General features: G+C 39.7%; 1 protein-coding gene across 3 annotated transcripts in view; it reads left to right on the top strand.

Moving 5' to 3' along the window:
• LRRC63 (leucine rich repeat containing 63) overlaps positions 1 to 20,809 on the top strand; it is a 42,426-nt gene extending 21,617 nt beyond the window's left edge. Inside the window, exons 6-10 of one of the 3 annotated variants that reach the window (XM_045476525.1) lie at positions 8,360 to 8,458; positions 8,751 to 8,887; positions 11,868 to 11,951; positions 15,187 to 15,426; positions 20,123 to 20,809. In XM_045476525.1, coding sequence (XP_045332481.1) covers positions 8,360 to 8,458; positions 8,751 to 8,887; positions 11,868 to 11,951; positions 15,187 to 15,426; positions 20,123 to 20,336 — 774 coding nt within the window. In that variant the 3' untranslated portion in view covers positions 20,337 to 20,809. The remainder of the gene's footprint in view (positions 1 to 8,359; positions 8,459 to 8,750; positions 8,888 to 11,867; positions 11,952 to 15,186; positions 15,427 to 20,122) is intronic. The other 2 variants (XM_045476534.1, XM_045476542.1) reach the window with 2 other exon arrangements.
• Positions 20,810 to 22,581: the final 1,772 nt, after the last annotated feature.

Here is a 22,581-nt window from a genome sequence, read left to right as displayed (position 1 = left end):
ACATTGAAACACATTGTAATCTGTCAAAAGCTAGAGAAAATCTTGAGAACAGCAAGGGAGGAATGATTTGTCATGCATAAGGGATGCTCAAACTTAATAGCCAATTTGTCATCAGAAACCATGGAAGTCAGAAAGGAATGGGATGACATTTTTAAAGTGAAGAAAGAAAAGCAATCTCTCAACCAAGAATCCTATATCCAGCAAAACTATCTCTCAAAAACCAGATGACAAATTAAGATGTTCCAAGATAAACAAAAGCTGAGGGAGTTTGTTATTGGTACATCTGCCCTATATGAAATGCCGAAGAGAATTCTTTAGTCTGCAACGAAGAGATATTAGACAGGAACTCAAAACCTGAAAAAAAAATAAAATCTGGTAAAGGTAACTACATAGGTACATATAAAACCCAGAATTGTTCTATTTTTGGTTTTCAACACTTGTTTTTATGTCCTATGTTATTTAAAAGACAAATGCATAAAACAATAATTATCAATATATGTTAATGGACACACAATGTAGAAAGATGTCATTTTTTTTTTTCAACGTTTATTTATTTTTGGGACAGAGAGAGACAGAGCATGAACGGGGGAGGGGCAGAGAGAGAGGGAGACACAGAATCGGAAACAGGCTCCAGGCTCTGAGCCATCAGCCCAGAGCCCGACGCGGGGCTCGAACTCACGGACCGCGAGATCGTGATCTGGCTGAGGTCGGACGCTTAACCGACTGCGCCACCCAGGCGCCCCGAAAGATGTCATTTTTGATGGCACAACAAGGACAGGGGTAGATGTGTATAGGAACGAAGATTTTTTTGTGCTATTGAAGTTAACGTGGTATCAGTCCAAACTAGATTGTTATAAATTTAAGATGCCAACTGTAATCTCCATGGTAACAACTATTAAGAAACTGTCTTAAAAATATACCACAAAAGAGAACAAGGCAAGAATCAATATGGCAGATTGCAAAATAATTAAGCACCAGTGAGGCAGTAATCAAAGAACAACAATAAAAAACATTCTGGAAAAGGCAAAACTATGGAGATAGTAAAACTATCAGTGGTTGCCAGGGATGTTGGAGGAGGGAGGGAAGGTTGAATAGGAGGAGTACAAGGGATTTTCAGGGCTGTAAAATTATTTTATATGATACTATACTAATGGATTCATTTCGTTATACATTTGTCAAGACCCACAGACTATTCAACAAGAGGTTTGAACTCTAATGTAAATTACGGACTTGGGTTGATAATGATGTGTGCAATGTTGGTTCATTGATTATAACAAATACATCATACTGGTGTGTGAAACGTTGATGTTGGGGAAGACCAGGTGAATGTGTGTGGAAAGGGTATGTGGAGAAGAAAAATCTCAAATCAACAACCTAACTCTACACCTTGAAGAACCTGAGCAAAAGAGAAAACTACACCCTAAACTAGCAGCAAGAAGGAAGTAAGAAAGATTACAACAGAAATTAATGAAATAGTAGATAGAAAAGCAGTAGAGAGATGGGGCGCCTGGGTGGCTTAGTTGGTTGAGCGTCCAACTTCAGCTCAGGTCCTGATCTCATGGTTTGTGGGTTCGAGCCCCACATCGGGCTCTGTGCTGACAGCTCAGAGCGTGCAGCCTGCTTCAGATTCCATCTCGGGCTCTCTCTGCCCCTCCCCCACTTGTGCTCTGTCTCTCTGTCTCTAAAATAAATAAACATTAAAAAGAAAAGAAAAGCAGTAGAGAGAATCAACAAAAAATATAGTTCTTTAAAAAGATCAATAAAATCAACAAATCTTTAGCTAAATGAAGAAAAAAAGAAAATACAAATAACTAAAACCAAAAATGAAAATGGAGACATTACTACTGACTTTACAGAAATAAAAGGGATTATAATAGAATACTATGAACAACTGTATGCCAACAAATTAAATATCTTAGATGAAAGGAAACATTTTTTAGAAAAACACAAATTACCAAAACTGACTCAACAACAAATAGAAATCTGAGTAAACCTATACTGAGTAAAGAGATTGAGTAAATAATCAAAATCTCCCAACAAAGAAAAGTCCAGGACCAGATGGCTTCATGGATGAATTCTGCTAAACGTTTAAAGAAAAATGAATACCTATACCTCTCAAACTCTTCCAGAAAATGAAAGAGGAGAGAACACCTCTAATAGTATTCTGAACCCAGTTCCACCATGGTGGGGGGGAACAGTTGCCCCACACCACTACGCAATTCTCAGATACCAGCTGGGTGTCCTACAATTCAACTCAATTCTCACACTACCTAGAGATAACACCAGATTCCACAGGTAAAGTGCTCACTCCCACAAGATTGCCATTCAACTCAGGATGCCAATCACATGCCCCGGCTGTCACCTACACTTCTAACCAATTGGCTACAAATTAGAGGTTCCCACGACCCTCTCCTTGGGTTCAATTAATTTGCTAGAGTGGCTCACAGAAATCAGGAATCCCATTTACTTGCTAGATAACTGGTTTATTACAAAGGATATTAAATGATATGAATCAACAGTCAGATAAAGAGATACACAGGGCAAAGTACGGAAAAAGTATATGGAACTTCCGTATCCTCTCCAGACACCACTCTCCCCAAATCTCCATGTATTTACCAACCAGGATGCTCTCCAAACCATGTCGTTTTGGTTTTCTGGAGGCTTTATTACATAGGCATAATTGATTAAACCATTGACCTTTGGTGATTGAACTCAATCTTCCTCCCCTCTTCCCTCTCTGGAGGAGGGCAGTTGACGAGGCCAAAAATGCCAACCCTCTAATCACATGGTTGGTTCCCCTGGTAACCAGCCTCCATCCTTCAGGGCTTTCCACAAGCCACCTCATTAACAGAAACCCAGTTGTAGAAAGGGGCTTGTCATGAATAACAAGACACCCATTTCATCTTTATGGCTCTGATGTGGTTTCAGGAATGGAGGACAAGGAATTAAATATAACAGAAGATGTTCCCATTGCTCTTATGACTCTAGAAATTTCAAAGATGTGGGAAGCTGTGAGCCAGGAACTTTGGAATGAAGACCAAATACACATATGAGAGATATATTTTGGTCATCTGAGTGAACAAATATATATTCTTTTAAACTAGAATATCATAATCTCTAATATATTCTATGCTGTCAATATAACCCAGATACCAAAGGAACAAAAGACACCACAGGCAAACCACAGACCAACACCCCTTATGAATATAGATAAAAATCCTCAGCAGAGCACCTGGTTGGCTCAGTCACTTAAGTGTCCAACTCTTGATTTCGGCTCAGGTCATGATCTCATGGTTCTTGAGATCAAGCCTTGTCGGGCTACTCACGGACAGCACAGAGCCTGCTTGAGATTCTCTCTCTCCCTCTCTCTCTCTGCCCCTCTCCTGCAAAATACTAGCAAAGTATTCTCCTGGGTAAAATACTAGCAAAGTGAATAAAAAAAATTAAAAGGATTATACATAATAACCAAGTGACATTTATTCTTGAAATAAAAGGGTGATTCAACATAAGAAAATCAATCAATATACATTCCTGCATAAGGGGAGAAAATACATAATCATCTCAATTGATGCAGAAAAGGCATTTGACAAAACTTGGTTCTTTAAAAAGAGGAATAAAATTTCTAAATCCATAATATGATTGGTTAAGGAAAAAGGAAAGAAAATTCTAAATATCAAAATCAAAATAGAAAAGGGGAAATCACCGCATGTCTCACAGACTTTAAAATAGAAAATAATAAAACACTACGAACATTTTCCCAGTGAGTGCCACGGCTATGATGAAATGGAAAACTTCACTGGAAAACACAACTTGCTGAAACAGGCGTAATAATAGAACACCAGTACAGTTTCGTATCTGTAAAAAAATCTAATTAAAATTTTAATTAAGAGCCTTCACACAAAGAAAGTTCCAGGCCCATAGGACATCCCCAGTGAGTCTACCAAACATGTAAGGGAGATACAACACCTGTTTACACCACCTTATTTTATGATGCCTGTATAACTCTCATACCAAAGCCACACAAGGATATTGTAAGAAAGAAAAATTATGGGCCACTGTTTTTCATAAATGTACGTGCAAAATTTCTCAAGAAAATATTAGCAATTCAAATCCTGCAATGTGAAAAGTTTTAAAACGAAGGACAATGTATCATGACTAAATGAAGCTTTTGCAAGAAACTCAAAGTTGTCTTGATATTTGAAAATCAATGTTATTCTCAACAATATCATCTCAATAGATGCAAAAACTTGACAACATTCAACACCCACTGAGGATGAAGGAAAACAAATATACCTCTAAGTAAACTGGAGTTGAAAGAAACCTTTCATAATTGTAAAGATCATTCTAGCTGGTGCCAGGGCTGCCCTGATGGGGTGGCTGGAGCTGAAGTGGGTACGGGCCCGGTGGGGGGCGGGGGGGCGCAGGGGGTCTCAGGATTCTCCGTGCAGAGGACATATTGGCAGGACAGCTGAAGCTGAAGTGTGTGCAAGTCAGGTGGTCCTGGGACGCTCTGCACAGGGTCACCCTTGTGGGGTGGCTGGAGCCGATACAGGGTGCAGGCTGGGGGTTCCCTGGGGTGGTTTTCACGGGAGAGGCCCTGGTGGGATGCTGGGGCCAAAGCAGGCATGAGCCAGAAAGTCCCAAAGCCCTCTGCACTAGGGGTGCCCTGACAAGCCATCTGGAGCTGACGTGGGGGCAGGCCTGGACTATTCTGGAGTGCTTTGCCCCCTTGTCACCTTGGCTTGATGGCTGAACCTGTAGCACTGACTGGGAGTGTCCCGGTGTGTACCATCCTGGGGCCATCTTGGAGGGGTGACTAGGGCTGGTGTGGGCTAGGGAACTGGGGCTCGCTGAGACAGCACAGCAGCTATGGTGCCCAGACTCTGCTTCTTCCTGCACTGTCAAGGCAGCCGGGAAATGTTAAACGTGGTGTTCACCAGCCCCTCCGACCCAGAAAGAGTTCCAGCAGCCCCCCTCCATTTGGCAACGTTCTAGGGCTAAATCTTTTCTATTCTAGCTGCTCCTTTAAACCGAGGCTTTTTCTCTGTGTCCCTGGGAGCCTGGGGCTGGCGTGAGCTAAGGGCCTGGGGCCACCAGCGGGGCCTGCTCCCCTCTGCACTACGGAGGTGGAGGGGGAGCATCAACCATGGCGCTTACCAGCCCCACAAACCCAGCGGCTCTCCCGCGGTTTGCCAGGGTCCTCGTGCTGGTTCCTTTTTGTTCCAGTTGCTCGCTTAAACCCAGGCTTTTCCTCTGTGCCTCAGAGCAGATGAATCTGCTCCCAGTCCCTCAGTACTATCCCACTGCAGTGCGTGGAGGGCACGGGTTGCCTTCCTCACAGTATTTCCGTCTCCTTTGACGTTCTCTACATGGTCTCTCTACCTTTTGTTGGGCAGAAGCTGTTCAGTCAGCCCTCGGTTCTTCTTCAGGAGGAATTGCTCTCTGAGTAGGTGTGTGTAGATTGGGTGTGTGCATGGAGGAGGTGAGTTCAGGGACTTTCTACACTGCCACCTTGGACCAGAAGCTTCAAAAGCTCTTTATTTTCATCTGAGCTTCAATCTTACAGAGCTTTCCTGTTCACCTTTTCTCCTAAGGCTGTAGCCTTTCGGCCCTTTCATACCAAGTCGGAGGCCCCCCTCGTCTTTGGTAAGCCCTGAACTCCAGTTTTTATCCTTCTAGCCCTAATTAGGCTGGCTATGATTCTATTCAGCCTCTTGGCCACAGCTTTTGATGAAGCAAATGACTTCGGGAGAAAAGTAGCGTTGAGCGTCGTGTTTACCTCCCTGAGATTCTCTCCTCTCTGGAAGTTTGGTTTATGAAATCCTAGCTACCCTTGGTAATTCCCCAAGCCTTTATTGTGTTGTGTTTGTTTACCCTGTCGGTTTCAGTGGGAAGGTTGTTTTGAAATAAGGTTGTCAACCATTAGAAGTAAAAATATCAGATTATCTGGTTTTGAAGTGAATTACTTTGTTTTTTTAAAAAATCTTATTTTAAAAATTTTTTTTATAGTTTATTTATTTTTGAGAGGGACAGAGACAGCATGAGTGGGGGAGGGACAGAGAAAGAGGGAGAGAGAGAGAATATCAAGCAGGCTCTGCACTGTCAGCACAGAGCCGGATGTGGGGTTCAAACTCACGAACCGTGAGATTTGGACCTGAGCCGGGATGAAGAGTCAGACACTTCACCAACTGAGCCACCCAGGTGTCCCCGGAGCGAATTACTTTAAATGAGAGGTTGGCAAGCTTTTTCTGTAAAGGGCTGGATAGTAAAACGTTAGGCTTTGAGGGTTGCATGGTCTGTCACAAGTATTCAACTCTGTTCGATAGTTCAAAAGCAGCTATATGCAATGCTTAAACTTACGGGCACGGCTATGTTCCAATAAAACTTTATTTAGAAAAAAACAGTTGGCAAAGTGTGGTTTGCTCATCCTTGCTTCAAATGGGAGAGAGAATGTAGCTTTTAAAGAGTTGGGTGAAGCTAGGCAAGAAAAAAAAAATATTTCCACGGCTATAAATATTATTTAAAAAAATATTTGACTCCAGAGTAGAATCCAGAGTTCTGTGGGGGCGACACAGACGAATCAAACGTCATAATTCCTTATTTATTTCAGGGCCTTATTAAAAGAAGTAGATCTTATATGAACAAAATTTACACAAAACAAGTGTAATGAATAGTATGATACAGACTCAGGGTCTATCAGCAGGTTTGCTGATAACCACAGCAAACAGGTTTGGGAGGTCACTATTTATCATAGGTTGGTTAGGGAAGGCCTTTCTGGTCAGCTGCCTTGTGAGCTGACGGCTGACTATACGCAGGCCACTAATGAAGTGAGAAGACAGTTCATGGAAGGAAACGGAGGGGGTGGGGGAAGCACTTTCCAAAGGCAGAAGGAAATGTAAAGGCGCTAATTGTTGGCACAGTAAGTGGAGTGATTGGAGACCACAACAGACACGTTTCTACTACATAAGTGTACCCGCCAGTTCGGCAGAGAGGAGTGTCTAATGACAGGAAAAAAAGAACGCCTCCTTTTTGTCTATATACACGTTTACCAATAGTAATACTTTAATACAAGGTCAGTCTCGGGACGCCCGGGGTGGCTCAGTCAGTTAAGCGTCCGACACTTGATTTTGGCAGGTCGTGGTCTCACAGTTGTGAGACCAAGCCCCTCCATGGGCCCTGTGCTGGGAATGGAGCCTGCTTGAGATTCTCTCGCTTCCTCTCTCTGCCCCTCCCCAGCTCGTGCTTTCTCGGTAAAAAATAAAAACGTAAACAAACAAACCAACAAGTAAAATCTCAGTTCTGAAACCAGCACTTTCAACTTCAAGATTCTTTAGCCGTGAACCTTTTCATTCTTATACGCTACCTGGCGTAGCCTGATGCACTATGGCGACGTCTCCCTTCTCTACGAGCTGAGTAATGGAGTCCCTTGTTTCAGTCAGGTGACCATTAGTGAGTCTACGATCCTTAAGAAACAAATGTTTCCACTCTCCTGGAGCATTAAAGATATGGGGGGGGGGGGGGGGGCAGCAGGCGTGTCTTAATCAGTTCCGGCTGCTTTGACAAAATGCCACAGACTGAACGACTTCAACAACCAATGTTCATTTCTCACAGTTCCGGCGGCTGGGAAGTCCAGCATTGAGGGGTCAGCTGACTCGCTTCCTGGTTCGAGGTCTCTTGCTCACAGCAGACTTCTTCCTGTATCCTCACACGATAGAAAGAGAGAGCTCTGGTCCCCTCCTGTTCTTATAAGGGCACCAACCCCATTATAAGGGCTCCACCCTTAAGACCTCGTGGAACCCTAATTACCTCACACAGGCCTCATCTCTCCCTGGCATCACACTGAGGGTTGGGGCTTTCACATGTGAATATGGCGGGAACACATTTAGTTCATACGAGGACATGGTTTTCTTCATTCCGAGTTGGCATATTTCAGCAAGAAATTTTAGCTGTTAGATTAACAGCGAGATTAGAGAGAAATAGAAGTAGAAACATGACAAAATAAAAGATATAATTGAATGTAAAATATTTTTACTAACTTTTCAGCATGTAGTGGACACTCCAGCAATGTTTGCTTGTTATTAATGAAAATAATTCCTGTCGCACATATAACACTATACTTCCTACACACGTGAATACTTAGCGGTGTTTCTGTTTCGTTTCTATCCTTCACATAATTAAGAAATTATTATTATGACAGACTAACATACCTGAATGGAAGGTGAATACAGGCTCGTTTGTGTGTTGTGAAAAACACCATCACTCAGATTATGTGCTCGTTGTTTTGCTTGTTTTACTTGAGTATAAAATATTTTGTGCCTTGTTAATGATTCACCTCTAATCTCTTGTCATTTTCTTTTAGGGTTTTTTTATTATGACTTGTCCAGACTTAACACCGTTGGCTTCCCAACTGATATATCTTAACTTATCCTTTAATGAGATCAGTTATTTTCCCACAGAAGTGAGTCCATTTTTATCATTGGTGTATATTGCAATAATTTCTTTTAATTTTAACTTTGATTTTGATATTACTGTCTTTTCAAGAATAATGTCTTATTAATAATAATTATAACCAAAAAATCGCCACTTATGATACCCCGGAAAAGAGTGAAAAAAGAGATAAATAATACAGCCAGTTAATGTTCTTTTGCTGATTCTACTATGGTAGTTCAAAGGGCTTACAAAATGTAACAAACAGAGACTTGTACACTTTATCACGCCACTCATATTTGTTTCTCTTTTCTGTTCCTCAGATATTTTGTCTTAAAAATTTACAACTACTATTCCTGAGAAATAATCCTATCAAAGAAATCCCTTCTGAGATTCAACGGCTTAAGTTCCTTAGAGTTTTCAGCATCGCCTTTACTTTGATCACTACCCTTCCACCTGGGTAAGGTCGGTAGCCTGAGATTATAAACACAGAAAAGAATTTACTATTTAGAAAGCGATCAATTTCCCGTTTGAAAGCAGCTGGCAACTTTTTAGCCATCGAATAATTGGCATTCTGTTCTGATTCACTGATTTGCTTCTTGTTATTGTGTTCAAAGGAATCCTACCAGCTACACAGATGTCAACTCTTATGGAGGCTAGAGCGTTCATCTACAGATCCATTATCTGAGTATAGATTAAAAGAATATATATCATATAAAGAGGCTCAAGTGAGAAATTTGCACCTATCCCTTGACAGCCTTTTTGGAAAGGACACTGTATGTGGAATTAGGAAATCTAGACTTTTAACTTCAAAATTGATAATGACCTGTTTTGTCTGGAGAAAGTCACTTAAGCTTCCTGGTCTCAATTTCCTAATCTGTAAACTAAGAAATTAGCTAGTATAATACCGAAGAGTCTGTAATAGGAATGTTGATATTTGGGTATAAGAGAGATGGGTTCCCTCCCCCCCCCCCCCACATATGGACAGGGAATTATTTAACCCCTAATGAAAATTTTAAACCAAAACTGTAACCAAATGCAAAACAAGATACTTCTTCAAGTTAGAGTTTAGCAAATTGAACATCGGTAAAGGGCAAAAGGACAGGGGCTCTTAAATAGTTGAACAACATTTTGTAAAGATTCTCACAGCAATTAAGGAACTGCATCAAAATTCATTTATAAGCTTGTTCACCTAGCATTGTTTGTAACTAACAATCTGACAAATTCTATATTCATAAACTGTATCACTATTCAGTCATTTAAAAGAACAAAAAGCATATAGAAATTATACCATTTCTGTATAAAAATGTGTATATACGCATCATACATTACACATATATAAAAACATAAACACTAAGAAAGTAAGAATACTGCCTTGTGTATATTTTATTTCTGTTTAAATCATCTATATTTTTCAACAGTAACATAAATTGTATTTTCTCTGCCTTGATACTAGAAGCAGCTATTTCTCTAGGGAAACCCTGTTTCTTTTTTATTGAAAGATGGTGTTTAAACACTGAGATCTGAGTGCTGGATGTCCCATCGCTATGGTGATGACATTGCTTCTAGACAGTCCCGGTGAACAGAGCTAAGTAATATATGTGTGTATACTAATCTGTGTGTACATATATATATATATATATATATGCATATATATATACACACATAACCTGCATATGTATATACACAGACAAACTACATATATATGTACATATAAAGACACATATATGTATGTGTATGTACCTATATATGCATCTAAATATAAACTTACATTTGATAATCTATAATTAGAATTACAAGCTTTAATAACCATAACTGTCATTTAAACAAAACGTAGGGGCGCCTGGGTGGCTCAGTCGGTTGGGCGTCTGACTCGGCTCAGGTTATAGTCTCACCGTTTCGTGTGAGTTCGAGCCCCGCGTCAGGCTCTGTGTTCACAGCTCAGAGCCTGGAGCCTATTTCAGATTCTGTGTCCCCCTCTGTCTCTGTCCCTCTCCCGCTCACACTCTGTCTCTCAAAAATAAATAAACATTAAAAAAAATTTTTAAATAAGCAAAATGTAAAAAATTTTTTTTAATGTTAATTTAGAGACAGAGAGAGAGGGAGAGAAAGACGGAGGGGGGCACACGTAGAGGAGGAGCAGACAGAGAGGGAGACACAGAATCTGAGCTGTCAGCACAGAGCCTGATGCGGGGCTCGAACTCACTATCCATGAGATCATGACCTGAGCCCAAGTCCTACCCTTAACTGACTGGGCCACCCAGGCGCCCAGGAATATAAAAATTCCTAAAGCAACTACAATTTGCTCGTAAGTAGAGGGTCAACATTATTCACTATTTAGAGATTAAGCAAATTAGTTTGGACTATTGGTTAACCGTTGGTTATAGTCAAAAAGTTTTAAGGAGCTATTTCTCAATAATACTAGTGTTTTTGAAATAAAGCCGTATATTTTTTATTAGATTAACAGGTTCTGTATGTGTATTAGGGGAAGATTGACAGCACAGCACAAATTCCCTGAGGCCCAATTTTTTGTTGCTACAATTTTGCGTTGAGCTGCTTAGGGCATCTGTTGTAAAGCAAAAGCAGAGAGGAAAGTCTCAGCTCTGGAGGGACAAAGAACGGGGTTCTCATCCTAGCTATGCCCTTGCCGTTAGGCCCCCTACAGTTAGAGTTATGCCCTTGATCATACAACGTAAAGGTGTCATCAACTCTCTCAGGTTAAGTGTTTGAAGTCTTGTAACCACGGGAAGCCCTTTGATGGGTCTATTTAGTTTTCTTGTAAAATAAAGATGATAAATCATTTCAAAAACCCAAAAGGTGTCTTCTTTTCCCCAAAGCCTTGAGATAGCATTTGTTCATGAAATATGTTTTCATTGTTTGTTTAAGGGGTAATGACATCACCAGAATGTCTCCTTTCCTTTCCTTTTTTTTTTTTTTTTGCCTCTTTCTTTCTTGGTTCTTGTCTTCTCCATCCCAAAACCTACCTGGAGGGTCCTCACAGCCTCCAAAAAAGAACCGGCTCCACTGACACCCTGATTTCGGACCGCTGGCCTCCCGGACTGTGAGAGTGTAAATGTCCCTTGCTCCACGCCACCTGGCTGTGGTCATTTGTTATGTCAGCCCTAGGAAACTAATACAGCAACCAAGAAAATAATATATCCGAGTGTGCTAGAAATTTCTCAGGTGGCTTTTTCTGCGTGGAGCTTTATCTACTCCAAACATTTCAAGGCAGTCTTGAAGGATAAATGGTTTATTTGAGGAACTTGGATTGTAATTACACTGCCTGTAATGAAAAGAAGTCCATAAATTATAAGATCTTAGAAAAATACAGTTTGCTCTAATACTTTTATCTCTTTACTCAAATATTTAATTCTTCATTCATGCCCAGTAATGACAAACATGTAGTCATTTTTCATTTCATTTTCTTTTTTGTATTTAAGGTTATTTTCTTTGGCCCATCTTGAGGAACTCGATATCTCCTACAATAGTGTTGCTTCTATCCCAAACAAAATCCAGAAACTCAGGTATTTGGGAAGTAAGAAGTACACACAGTCATATGCCCTATAAGGGTATATTTGGTAATGATTGTGTTGGAGAAAATTGAATTCTTTCATATATTTAATGGTCATAAAACATAATATGTGAAAGCATAGAGTTTACAAACACAGAATTTGAATGATTGCTCTTTTTAAGACATAACATGTTAAGACATAACATTTTAAGACATAACATTTTCAGTGATTGTTTAAAAGCTGTCCTGATGGCTACGTAATAGAATGACGAGAGAACCTTGTTCATTTTTCTGTGTGTGAACCTGTGTTCTTACCAGTCCTAACTTATTTTGGGTAAGGATATACACATACATCGTGTAATCTTAATTATACCAAGCTCTGATTCTTTCTTACACTGATTTTTAAAAAGTCTCTGAAGTTCATCTATGTCCTTCTAGGTCAGTGCCATCCTATTTTACTTATGACTTTAGAATAATTTTTAACAATTAACAGGGAGACTATTTTTCTTTTTTTCTTTTTTTTTTTTTTCCAACGTTTATTTATTCTTGGGACAGAGAGAGACAGAGCATGAACGGGGGAGGGGCAGAGAGAGAGGGAGACACAGAATCGGAAACAGGCTCCAGGCTCTGAGCCGTCAGCCCAGAGCCCGACGCGGGGCTCGAACTCACGGACCGCGAGATCGTGACCTGGCTGAAGTCGGACGCTTAACCGACTGCGCCACCCAGGCGCCCCGGGAGACTATTTTTCAATAATAATCTTTTAACTGTTCTCTTCAGGGGGTGTCTGGGTGGCTCTGTCGGTTCAGTGTCTGACTCTTGATTTCAGCTCGGGTCACGATCTTGCGATTCATGGGATTGAGCCCCGAGTTGGGCTCTGCACGTACAGGGCAGAACCTGCTTGGGATTCTTTTCTCCCTCTCTCTCTCTGCCTTTCCCCCCTACTCTCTCTCTCTCTCTCTCTCAGGATAAATAAACATTTTTTAAAAAACCTATTCTCTTTATATCATGAGCTTTAAGATCATTCAATAGAATTCCAAGCCCTTCCACCCCCAAAAACTATAAACACAAAATTGAAATTTCGATTGGAATTGTCTTGAGTTTACATATAAATTCTGAAGAATTTATATTTCTGATGTTACTAAATCTTTTCATCCTAAAACACAGCATAATGTTTCATTTGTTTAGATTTTGTTTTATGTCCTTTATAAGAATTTATGACCGGGGGCACCTGGGTGGCTCAGTCGGTTAAGCATCTGACTTCAGGTTGGGTCATGATCTCACAGTTTGTGGGTTTGAGCCCCACGTCGGGCTCTGTGTTGACTACTCAGAGCCTGGACCCTGCTTCAGATTCTGTGTCTGCCTCTCTCTGCCCCTCCCCTGCTCTCTCTCAAAAATAAATAAACATTGGGGCGCCTGGGTGGCGCAGTCAGTTAAGCGTCCGACTTCAGCCAGGTCACGATCTCGCGGTCCGGGAGTTCGAGCCCCGCGTCAGGCTCTGGGCTGATGGCTCAGAGCCTGGAGCCTGTTTCCGATTCTGTGTCTCCCTCTCTCTCTGCCCCTCCCCCATTCATGCTCTGTCTCTCTCTGTCCCAAAAATAAATAAACGTTGAAAAAAAAAATTTTTTTTTAAATAAATAAACATTAAAAAAATTAAAAAAAAAAGAATTTATGGCTCATTTCACATAAGTCCTTTATCTTTATTACTAACTTCCTCTAAGTATTCTATAATTGTGTTGCTATAATGAATGTAACATTTTCTCTAATTTTTATTTCTAGCTGACTATTGCCAGTACACAATAGAGAAAAGCTATGTCCTTCTTTACATGAATTTAAAATCAAGTTGTATAACTCAATTTATCTTCATTCTGGTTCAGTTTTACTGGATTTTCTTTGGCTTTCTAGGAGGATAGTCTTACCCTCAGTAAAGTGAGATGATTTTGTCTCTGCTTTTCTAATATTTGTACCAATCATTATATCCCATGTAACAATCTTTATATTTTAATAGGAGTATTTAACCTGTTCGCATTTGTTAGGGCTGACATATTTAAATTTTTGCCTTCCATTTTACTTTGTATTTACTATTTACTTCTTCCTTCTCCTATTTGCCTTCTTTCTGTGTGTGTGTGTGTGTGTGTGTATGTGTGTGTGATTTTTTTCAAGACGCTATTCTTTTTTTCTCCCTTATTAGTTTTGAATTACTTTCCCCGTCTATTAATGGCTATCTTTTTCCCCCCAAACACACACAAACATTTTTCTTTACTATTTTAATACTATTTTTTAAAAATGTGTATCTATTTTTGAAAGAGAGAAAGAGAGAGCAAGCAGGGGAGGGGCAAAGAGGGAGACAGAATCCCAAGCAGGCTCCGTGCTGTCAGCACAGAGCCGGAGGTGGGGCTCGAACCCACCAACCGTGAGATCATGGCCTGAGCCGAAATCAAGAGTCAGATGCTCAACTGGCTGAGCCACCCAGGCGCCCCGATCATGTTTTAGTATTGTCAGGAGTCAGACCTGAAGAGTTTGTGTGGACAAGAAACGAGGCTGCACATGAGCACATGAGACAGACTCCAGATCTCCCAGCCCTTCGCTTCAAAAGTCGTCATTTCCACCTCTTCACTCCCAGCACACTTGACAAGTTGGGCCAGCCTTTGATGTGTGTTTCTGTGACCCTCATAAAGAGATACTTTTCTGCCTGTCTCCAGCACTAATTAGAAAGGAGATGAGTGGCTGTAAAACACACCATCGAGACAAGTAGTATAAATGAGAAAATCAGTAAGGTTGGTTCTCTTTGAACAAAGAAATCAGGGCTATCAGAAGCAACGGACACAGTAGAAACCAGGGGGACTCGGGTGATGAAAAGTCCGTGTGCAACATAGCACATGATACGTATGATCGTGTTAATTCCACCGTTTTGATGAGGTTTGGATGAAAAAATAGCTACTGGTGTCCAATTGCTCAACAAATATATATCCTTTCTTTGTATCATTATGCTATAGTATTTCTTTTTCCATAATGACATGTTGCAAAGACCCAAAACATATGCTTTAACTCTTGCTATTCACACAAACGCACTTATTGGCATAACATACTGTTTCAATTGCTTTTTAATTCTCTGATTCTAAAGGAGTTCTTAAACACTTGTATGTTATTGCTAAGTTTGATGCTCATTTTCCGGAACGTTGGGACGGAATTTTATTTCACTATTATGAGTTGCATAAACACCTTTTAAATTTGGTTTCCTTTATTTGCAGATTACTTGAAAATCTGAATGTTAACGGGACCGATCTGACTACTTTTCCACCTGCGATTTTGAAGCTTACCCTGAAAAAACTCCAGTTTGAGAACACTTTCACGCATCCTACTTTTTGGAAAGAGAATTCTTTAAATAGCCCCCCGTGTCTGACTCATCTTACGTCCTTGTTCTTCTTAAAAAGTAATCTAGACAAATATTACGATGAGATCCCAGTGGAAATTCAAGAGCTGCTAAAATGGTGAGCAAATGCTGAAGCCCTTTTAGGAAGAATACACCTTTAAGCCTTTAAAATGGTAGTCAATAGAGGCCAGGTGAGAGTTTTACCGTCAACACACACACACACACCACACCACACCCTGGGGCATGCATAAAATTCTTCGAATTTCTCCTTCTGGCTCTTCAGGCATGTGATGTCGTCTGAATTCAGCCCGTTTGCTAAAATTCTCAAGTCACTACTTAATTCCAGTGGGAGTTACACATTGCTGAGGGGTAGCTGGCAATGTCTCTACAGCCCGTAGTCATAGGTCCTGTGAATTACTAAGGACATAGAAGTGGGTTCTTCCAAAAAAGGCTTCTTTAGTCCCAGGCACACTATGCAGGGAAATGCTTTATACCCTAGCTTCCTAGAGACCAGACGTATTTCGAGCAACTTCTCCTCAGTGATCCGTGGCCAGTATGAGAATCATTGCCTAATCTCAGGACTAGGGTTTTTAAACCCCATCCACTGGCGGTCCACTCAGCTTATCTCTGATTTCCTTCAGATGGTATAAATCTGTTGTTACGCGCATCAGTGCGTATATTACTGATTTAACAAACATTTGTTGTATGCCTAAGTAAAATTTCCCAGGAGTAGATAAATTACCGATATAGACTCCATAAAAGGCAGGAAGCCTAAACAGACTAGTAATCATCAAAGACATTGAAGAAGGTGATTCTAAACTACCAGTAAAAAGGGACCAGGACCCAAAGTTTTCCATTTTAATGCATCGAGATGTCAGTGTTCATGAGATTTGAATGCACATGAAAAATTAAGAAATATCTCAAAAGATACAAAGTTTTACAAAGAAATCAAACCAAACTAGTGAGTGGTAACAGATGTGGTACAAAAAGATTTGAATTCACCCCAAAGTAGGGAAGCTGAACCTGACATTCCTCAAATCTGTACCCAAGAGTGGGCTACGTGTCCCCGGGCAGTAAATACCTTTTTTCTAGCTAACCAAGTGTTTTTGAGAGAAACATCCTCAATTTGGACTTTGAAGACTCCGAAAAAATGAAGTTAAATTGAACATTATCTCACAGTTGAAAGAAATTGTCCAAATACGTGTGGAAATGAGCCATCAAGAGTTAAAGTCAGCAAAATCAGTCAACAGGTACAAGCCTCCAAGGATCCAAGAATATGAACTTTACAGAATATGAAATACCTATTTTCAGTGTTTAAAGTAATAAAACATATTAATTTTAAAAATGGTTAAGAAATAAAAGACCATCGAATATGAGTGGGCACATAGGAAAAAGAAATTTTATTTTCATTTATTAAAAAAATTTTTTAATGTTTATTTTTGAGAGAGACAGAGACAGAGACAGAGTGTGAGAGGGCAAGGGGTAGAGAGAGAGAGGGAGACACAGAATCCGAAGCAGGCTCCAGGCTCTGAGCTGTCAACACAGCGCCCAACGTGGGGCTCAAACCCATGAACAGAACCGTGAGATCATGACCTGAGCCGAAGTCGACTGCTCAACTGACTGAGCCACCCAGGGGCCCCTATTTATTTATTTTTTAATGTTTATTTATTTTTGGGAGAGAGAGAGTCAGAGTGTGAGCAGGAGAGGGGCAGAGAGAGAGGGAGACACAGAATCTGAAGCAGGCTCCAGGCTCCGAGCCGTCAGCACAGAGCCCAATGCGAGGCTTGAACTCACGACCCATGAGATCATGACCTGAGCTGAAGTCGGATGCTTAACTGGCTGAGCCACCCAGGTGCCCCTGAAAAAGAAATTTTAAATGAAATGCAATTCTAGAAACTACAAGTGGAACAGTTGAAATTAACTCGGTGCATGGGTTAAATAAATAGACAACTATACAGACACGCAGAGGGATCTGAAGAGATTATTGTGTCTATGCAGACAGGAGGTAAAGAGATATTAATACGTACTCTAACACAGACGTAGAGTCCCAGAGAATTCTGTGTATTTTCAGAAGTAATGATAGATGTGACCTCGGACGCTGAAAGCTCTATACGAGGGCAGTAACACACCTGATAGACACCAAAGACGAAGGCAAAGATTCAAAATCAGCGAGGGGGGAAAAAGGCACTTAGAATAAGAAGTCAACTGCTAGCAACAGTGGGACAATGACCGAAAACATGCTACTTTGCCCAGCACAACGAACTTGCAAGAACAAGGGAGAAAGAATGTCATTTCAGAGAAAATAAAACAGAGAATTGATTTCCTCTAGATTTTCACTAAAGGAACTTGCAAAGGGTGTGCATCAGGAGGAAAATGACTCCAGAAGCAAGCTCTGAGATGTAAGGAGGAATGGAGGGAAAGAGATTGGAAATATGTGGATAAACAAACATGGTCTCTAGAATCCATGAAATAATAACAACAATGTCTATGGTGTGGTGTTGAAAAGAAGCTATAACTAAAACCAGATATCAAAAACAATTAGAGATGTAATATTTAAATGATACTTTTTGTAAAGAAACATAACATACCTAGGAATATATCAAGTGAAATATGTACAAAGCATTTACAGAGAGAAAACATCAAATGACAGAAAAATATAGAAGTTTGAATCAAATGAGAAAGATACATATTCAGGTATAATAAGATCCAACACCAAAAATACATCTGTTCTCCCCAAAAAGAACGGTATATTCAATGTAGTTCTGGTCAAAACTCCAACAGAATCTCTGAGAAACTTGATAAGCTGACTATAAAATGTGTATGGAAAAGCAGAGACTCCAAAATAGCCAAGACAAGCCTGAAAAAGAAGACTAACATTAAGGGCCTCGTTGGTTTATATCTGGTCAGATATGAACAATTATCATAAAGTCAGAGAGAGTAATACAGCTGGTGTTACGTGCAACGAAAGACAAATTAACCAATGGAAGAGAATACATAGTCCAATTACGTTCTCGTGCGTGTGCAAAAGCTTGATGTCGGGCAAAATAGCACAGTGGATCAGTAGGGAAAGGAGAGATTTTTCAATAAGTGATACTGAGATATTTGGTCACCTACCAGGGGAAAAAATGTATCATTAGATTCCTGCTATGTGTATGTCACTATCCTATGCAAAATCAGTTCCAGTTGGATTAATATTGTAAATGAGAAAAACAAAACTTTAAAGCCTTCGCAAGCAAGTATAGGAGACTAATATGTATAACTTCACGATAGGAAAACACGCCTTGAGCAAAACAAAAAATATAAACAGTAAAGCCAAGTTTCATAAATTTGACAAAAGTGTAATCTTTCCATGTAACATGACACCCATAAAACTAAGAGGCAAGCCATCAAGAAGATATTGCAATGCATACAGCTGTTGAAACATATATGTATGTCTCCCACAAATATATGGGAGACATATATGCATGTCTCCCACAAATCCATAAGAAAAGATATAACCAATAAAAAGTGTATAAGTGATAGGAATATGCAATTCAGGGGTGATGATACATTGATAGCTGATAAACATGAAGAATGTTAAATCTTATTGGTAATCAAGGAACTGTGATATCACATAGCAACAATAGGTTTTTTATGTACCCGTTTAATCAAGATGAAGAAGATTGACACTAAATGTTGGCTTTGGATGCCCCAAACTGGATTATCATGTACCATTCATGGCACTGTAAGTTGGTCAAAGCTTTGTGGGAGGCATTTTGACGGTACCCTGCTTACCCCTTGAAAGAGAAATTTAAGTCTTCAGAATTCGTCTTATAGAAATAGTAACATGTGAACACAAGTCAGGCATAGGGATGGTAATTGCAGCCTAAATGTGCATCAATAAAAAAGTGGTAAAATAAAATTACGGTGTATCCATGTTATGGAATATTATGATGCTATTCATAATATGAAGCAAAACAAAGTGTATTGCCATAAAAATTTGTCCAAGACATTCTGTTAACTCTTTTGAGATTTTATACGTATGTAAAATTTAACGTGTATCCATGTTTATATCAAGTTTTTTTTTATTTTTTTAATTTAAAATTGGTAAATCATACCGATGTCTACACCACCAGGAAAGTATGATGGCCCCTGATGATTCTCATCCGCACCAAACTTTGTACAGGCAGACTTTTCCATTGTGCCCATCTGATGATTATGAAATGGTATCTGTAGTCCCTGATGGCTAATGAGGTTGAGAAGCTACATTTCTCAATGTGCTCTCGACATTCAAGTCTCTTCTTCTGCGAACAGTCTGTTCATGCAAATGGAATAAGCGGTTGATGTCTTTATTTTTTTTTTAACTGATTTGTGAGCATCTAAAAATACATGCAGACACTAGTCCTATACTAGGTTATGGTAGTCCCTTTATTTTTAAAATAATATATTTATTTTGAATTCTAAAAATAATACGTAGTTCTTACAGAAAATTTGAAAATTATGGAAAAACTTTATAAAGACATTTAAAATGTCCTGTGATCACATTGACCAAGAATAAGTACTGTTTTCTCTCTGTGTCTATCCTTAGAGTGTTTCCTTGCTGTGCATCTATACTTCTTTGTTTTAGAAAACTAGGATTGTTTTGTATTCACATATCTATTTTTTTAGCATTTAATTTTTACTTGTGTATGTTTTAGCTCTTTAATTAGATGCTAAGATCAATAACGATAAAGGCCCCATTTTAAACTACTTTGAGTCTTGCACAGCATCAGACAAGATGTCTTTTCCTTAGTAGATATTTACTAAGTATTGACGTGATGTTTCCTCATTCGCAGCCCGTCTACATGTGAATGGTGTCACGGTCCCAAGTTTGGTGAGGGTTTTCGAGTCATCCGATCCTGTGATATTTTTGGAGCAACACAGCTTCCTGTTTTGTACCATGTCTGTTCTTCCTACTGCTACAGAAAAGTAAAGGAAAGCAGTTTTATTTTAAAGAATGATCCCAGTAAAAGAAGAGCTCTAAATTCTGAGTTGATAATCATACAATGATTTAGGAGTCCCACTTTAAAAGCCATTAAAGTTTGTGTATATGGTAATTCCTGTCTTTGAGAGTACAGGTTCTGTCTTCTGTGACGCCTCTTTGTAACCCCAGCTCCTTAAGGAACTTTGTGATTGTGAGGGAATTGTTGCAGAATAATTACTTTAGGAAGATTAGTAAAAGGTCTTTGGATTTCAGTGAAGATCTAGAAAATTATTGCATGTTGGGCGTAAAATGAGAACTGACAGAATCCTTCGCAAAAAAAAACAATTTATCTTACAACTGGATTTTTAGGGCATCCATTCCAAGTGATAAGATAGCATTTCAAAGTCAACCAGTGGCATTTGTGCCTCCTATGGGTTCAAAGCCACGTACCCAAGTTCTCTTTGTGAATGCTGTTCATGAATTTTTGTGGAAATCTGCCCAGTGCCAACCATCTCCATTGTGGATTGTTTTCGGTAATAAAAGATTTATTCCAGTCCTATATTTAGTTGTCTGAATTCATTACCCAGGCTTTTAGAACACTGGTACAATCTGTCAATTATCCTGACCTTCATCTCATAAAGCCGGATTCCATAGGCCAGTGCTAGCACTCACCAGGCCTTCAAAGATAGCCTGGCAATTGGGGCGCCTGGGTGGCTCAGTTGGTTAAGCATCTGGCTTCAGCTCAGGTCATGATCTCATGGTTCATGGGTTCGAGCCCCACGTCGGGCTCTGTGCTGACAGCTTGGAGCCTGGAGCCTGCTTCGGATTCTGTGTCTCCCTCTCTCTCTCTGCCCCTTCCCTGCTCTCGCTCTCTCTGTCAAAAATGAATAAACATGAAAAGAAAAACCCAAAGATAGCCTGGCAAGAAAATACGGTAAAACTTGAAAATTACATTGCAAAGCAACATATGCATACAGTAGAACTTGCTTCTTTAAGAATTAGTGTTTGGTAACAGGAAGGTAAGAGCATTTTGATATAACAAACAATTGAATTTCAGAATGGCACAAAATTGTTTCATATGCGTCATATTTTTATGTGTATTGAAGTCCGAAATGTCATTGCTAATGATGAAACTTGATGAAATCACATGATTGAAATTTATACAGGGATCTTATCTCTAGAGAATGTCAGAAAACTCACATTATGTCAGGTGTGTGTGTTTCATTTAGTAACAACAAGGGGGTACAGGAGTGATTCAGTCAGCTGAGTGACCGACCGCCTGAGGTTGTGATCTCCCGGTTTGTGAGTTCAAGCCCCCCATTGGGCTCTCTGCTGTCAGCACACAGCCCACTTCAGATCCTCTGTCTCCCTCTCTCCCTCCCCGCTGTCTCTCATACGTGCTCTCTGTCTCTCAAAAATGCATAAACGACAACAACAAATGACAATAACAAAAATGTGTGCTAAATATTTAAATAGCTGTAACAAAATTAAATACACATATATTTTCAACATAGTTATAAGAAGTTATTGCTCAAGAATACTCGCATTTGGGTGCAAATATATATAATAGTGATCACTTGAAAACATTTTACGTTTTTATCAGTAGAGAGTTGGTTAAATATGGTAAATCCAACAAGGTAATATCATTCAGCCACTTAAAAAATTAGATAGCTCTGTTTTTCCTGACATGGAAAGATAATTTTCAAGTATTCTTGACAAGATATTTATTAGGTAATATAATCACATAATTTAAAATTCAAAAGATACCAAAGAGTAGATCTTAAAAATTCTTTTTTTTTTTTTTTTTTTTAACGTTTATTTATTTTTGAGACAGAGAGAGACAGAGCATGAACGGGGGAGGGTCAGAGAGAGAGGGAGACACGGAATCTGAAACAGGCTCCGGGTTCCGAGCCGTCAGCACAGAGCCCGACGCGGGGCTCGAACTCACGGGCTGCGAGATCGCGACCTGATCCGAAGTCGGACGCTTAACCGACTGAGCCACCCAGGCGCCCCTTAAAAATTCTTTAATGCCAATGCCCTGCCGTCTCAGAGGCAATCAGTGATACCAAGCTTTTTGTATTCTTCCAGGATGTTTTATTGTATATGTAAGCTAGTAAGTAAATGTATTTCTTCCCTACTATTTATACAATATTAACAGATATATACTCCTTTTTGGACCTTTCCTCTTAACTACGCCATAGAGGTGGTTCTGTATCAGTACATTATTACCTTCTATTATTTTTTATGATTGCCTATTATTCCATTGAGAAATGTATATAGTTTTCTTAACCAGTTCAGTACAAATGAACTCTCGACTTTTTATAACCTCTT

The sequence above is a fragment of the Leopardus geoffroyi genome, chromosome A1 (assembly GCF_018350155.1).
Source record: "Leopardus geoffroyi isolate Oge1 chromosome A1, O.geoffroyi_Oge1_pat1.0, whole genome shotgun sequence".
Taxonomy (NCBI): Eukaryota; Metazoa; Chordata; class Mammalia; order Carnivora; family Felidae; genus Leopardus; species Leopardus geoffroyi.
The sequence above is the reverse complement of the archived record's forward strand: the minus strand, read 5'-3'. Positions and strand labels throughout refer to the sequence as shown.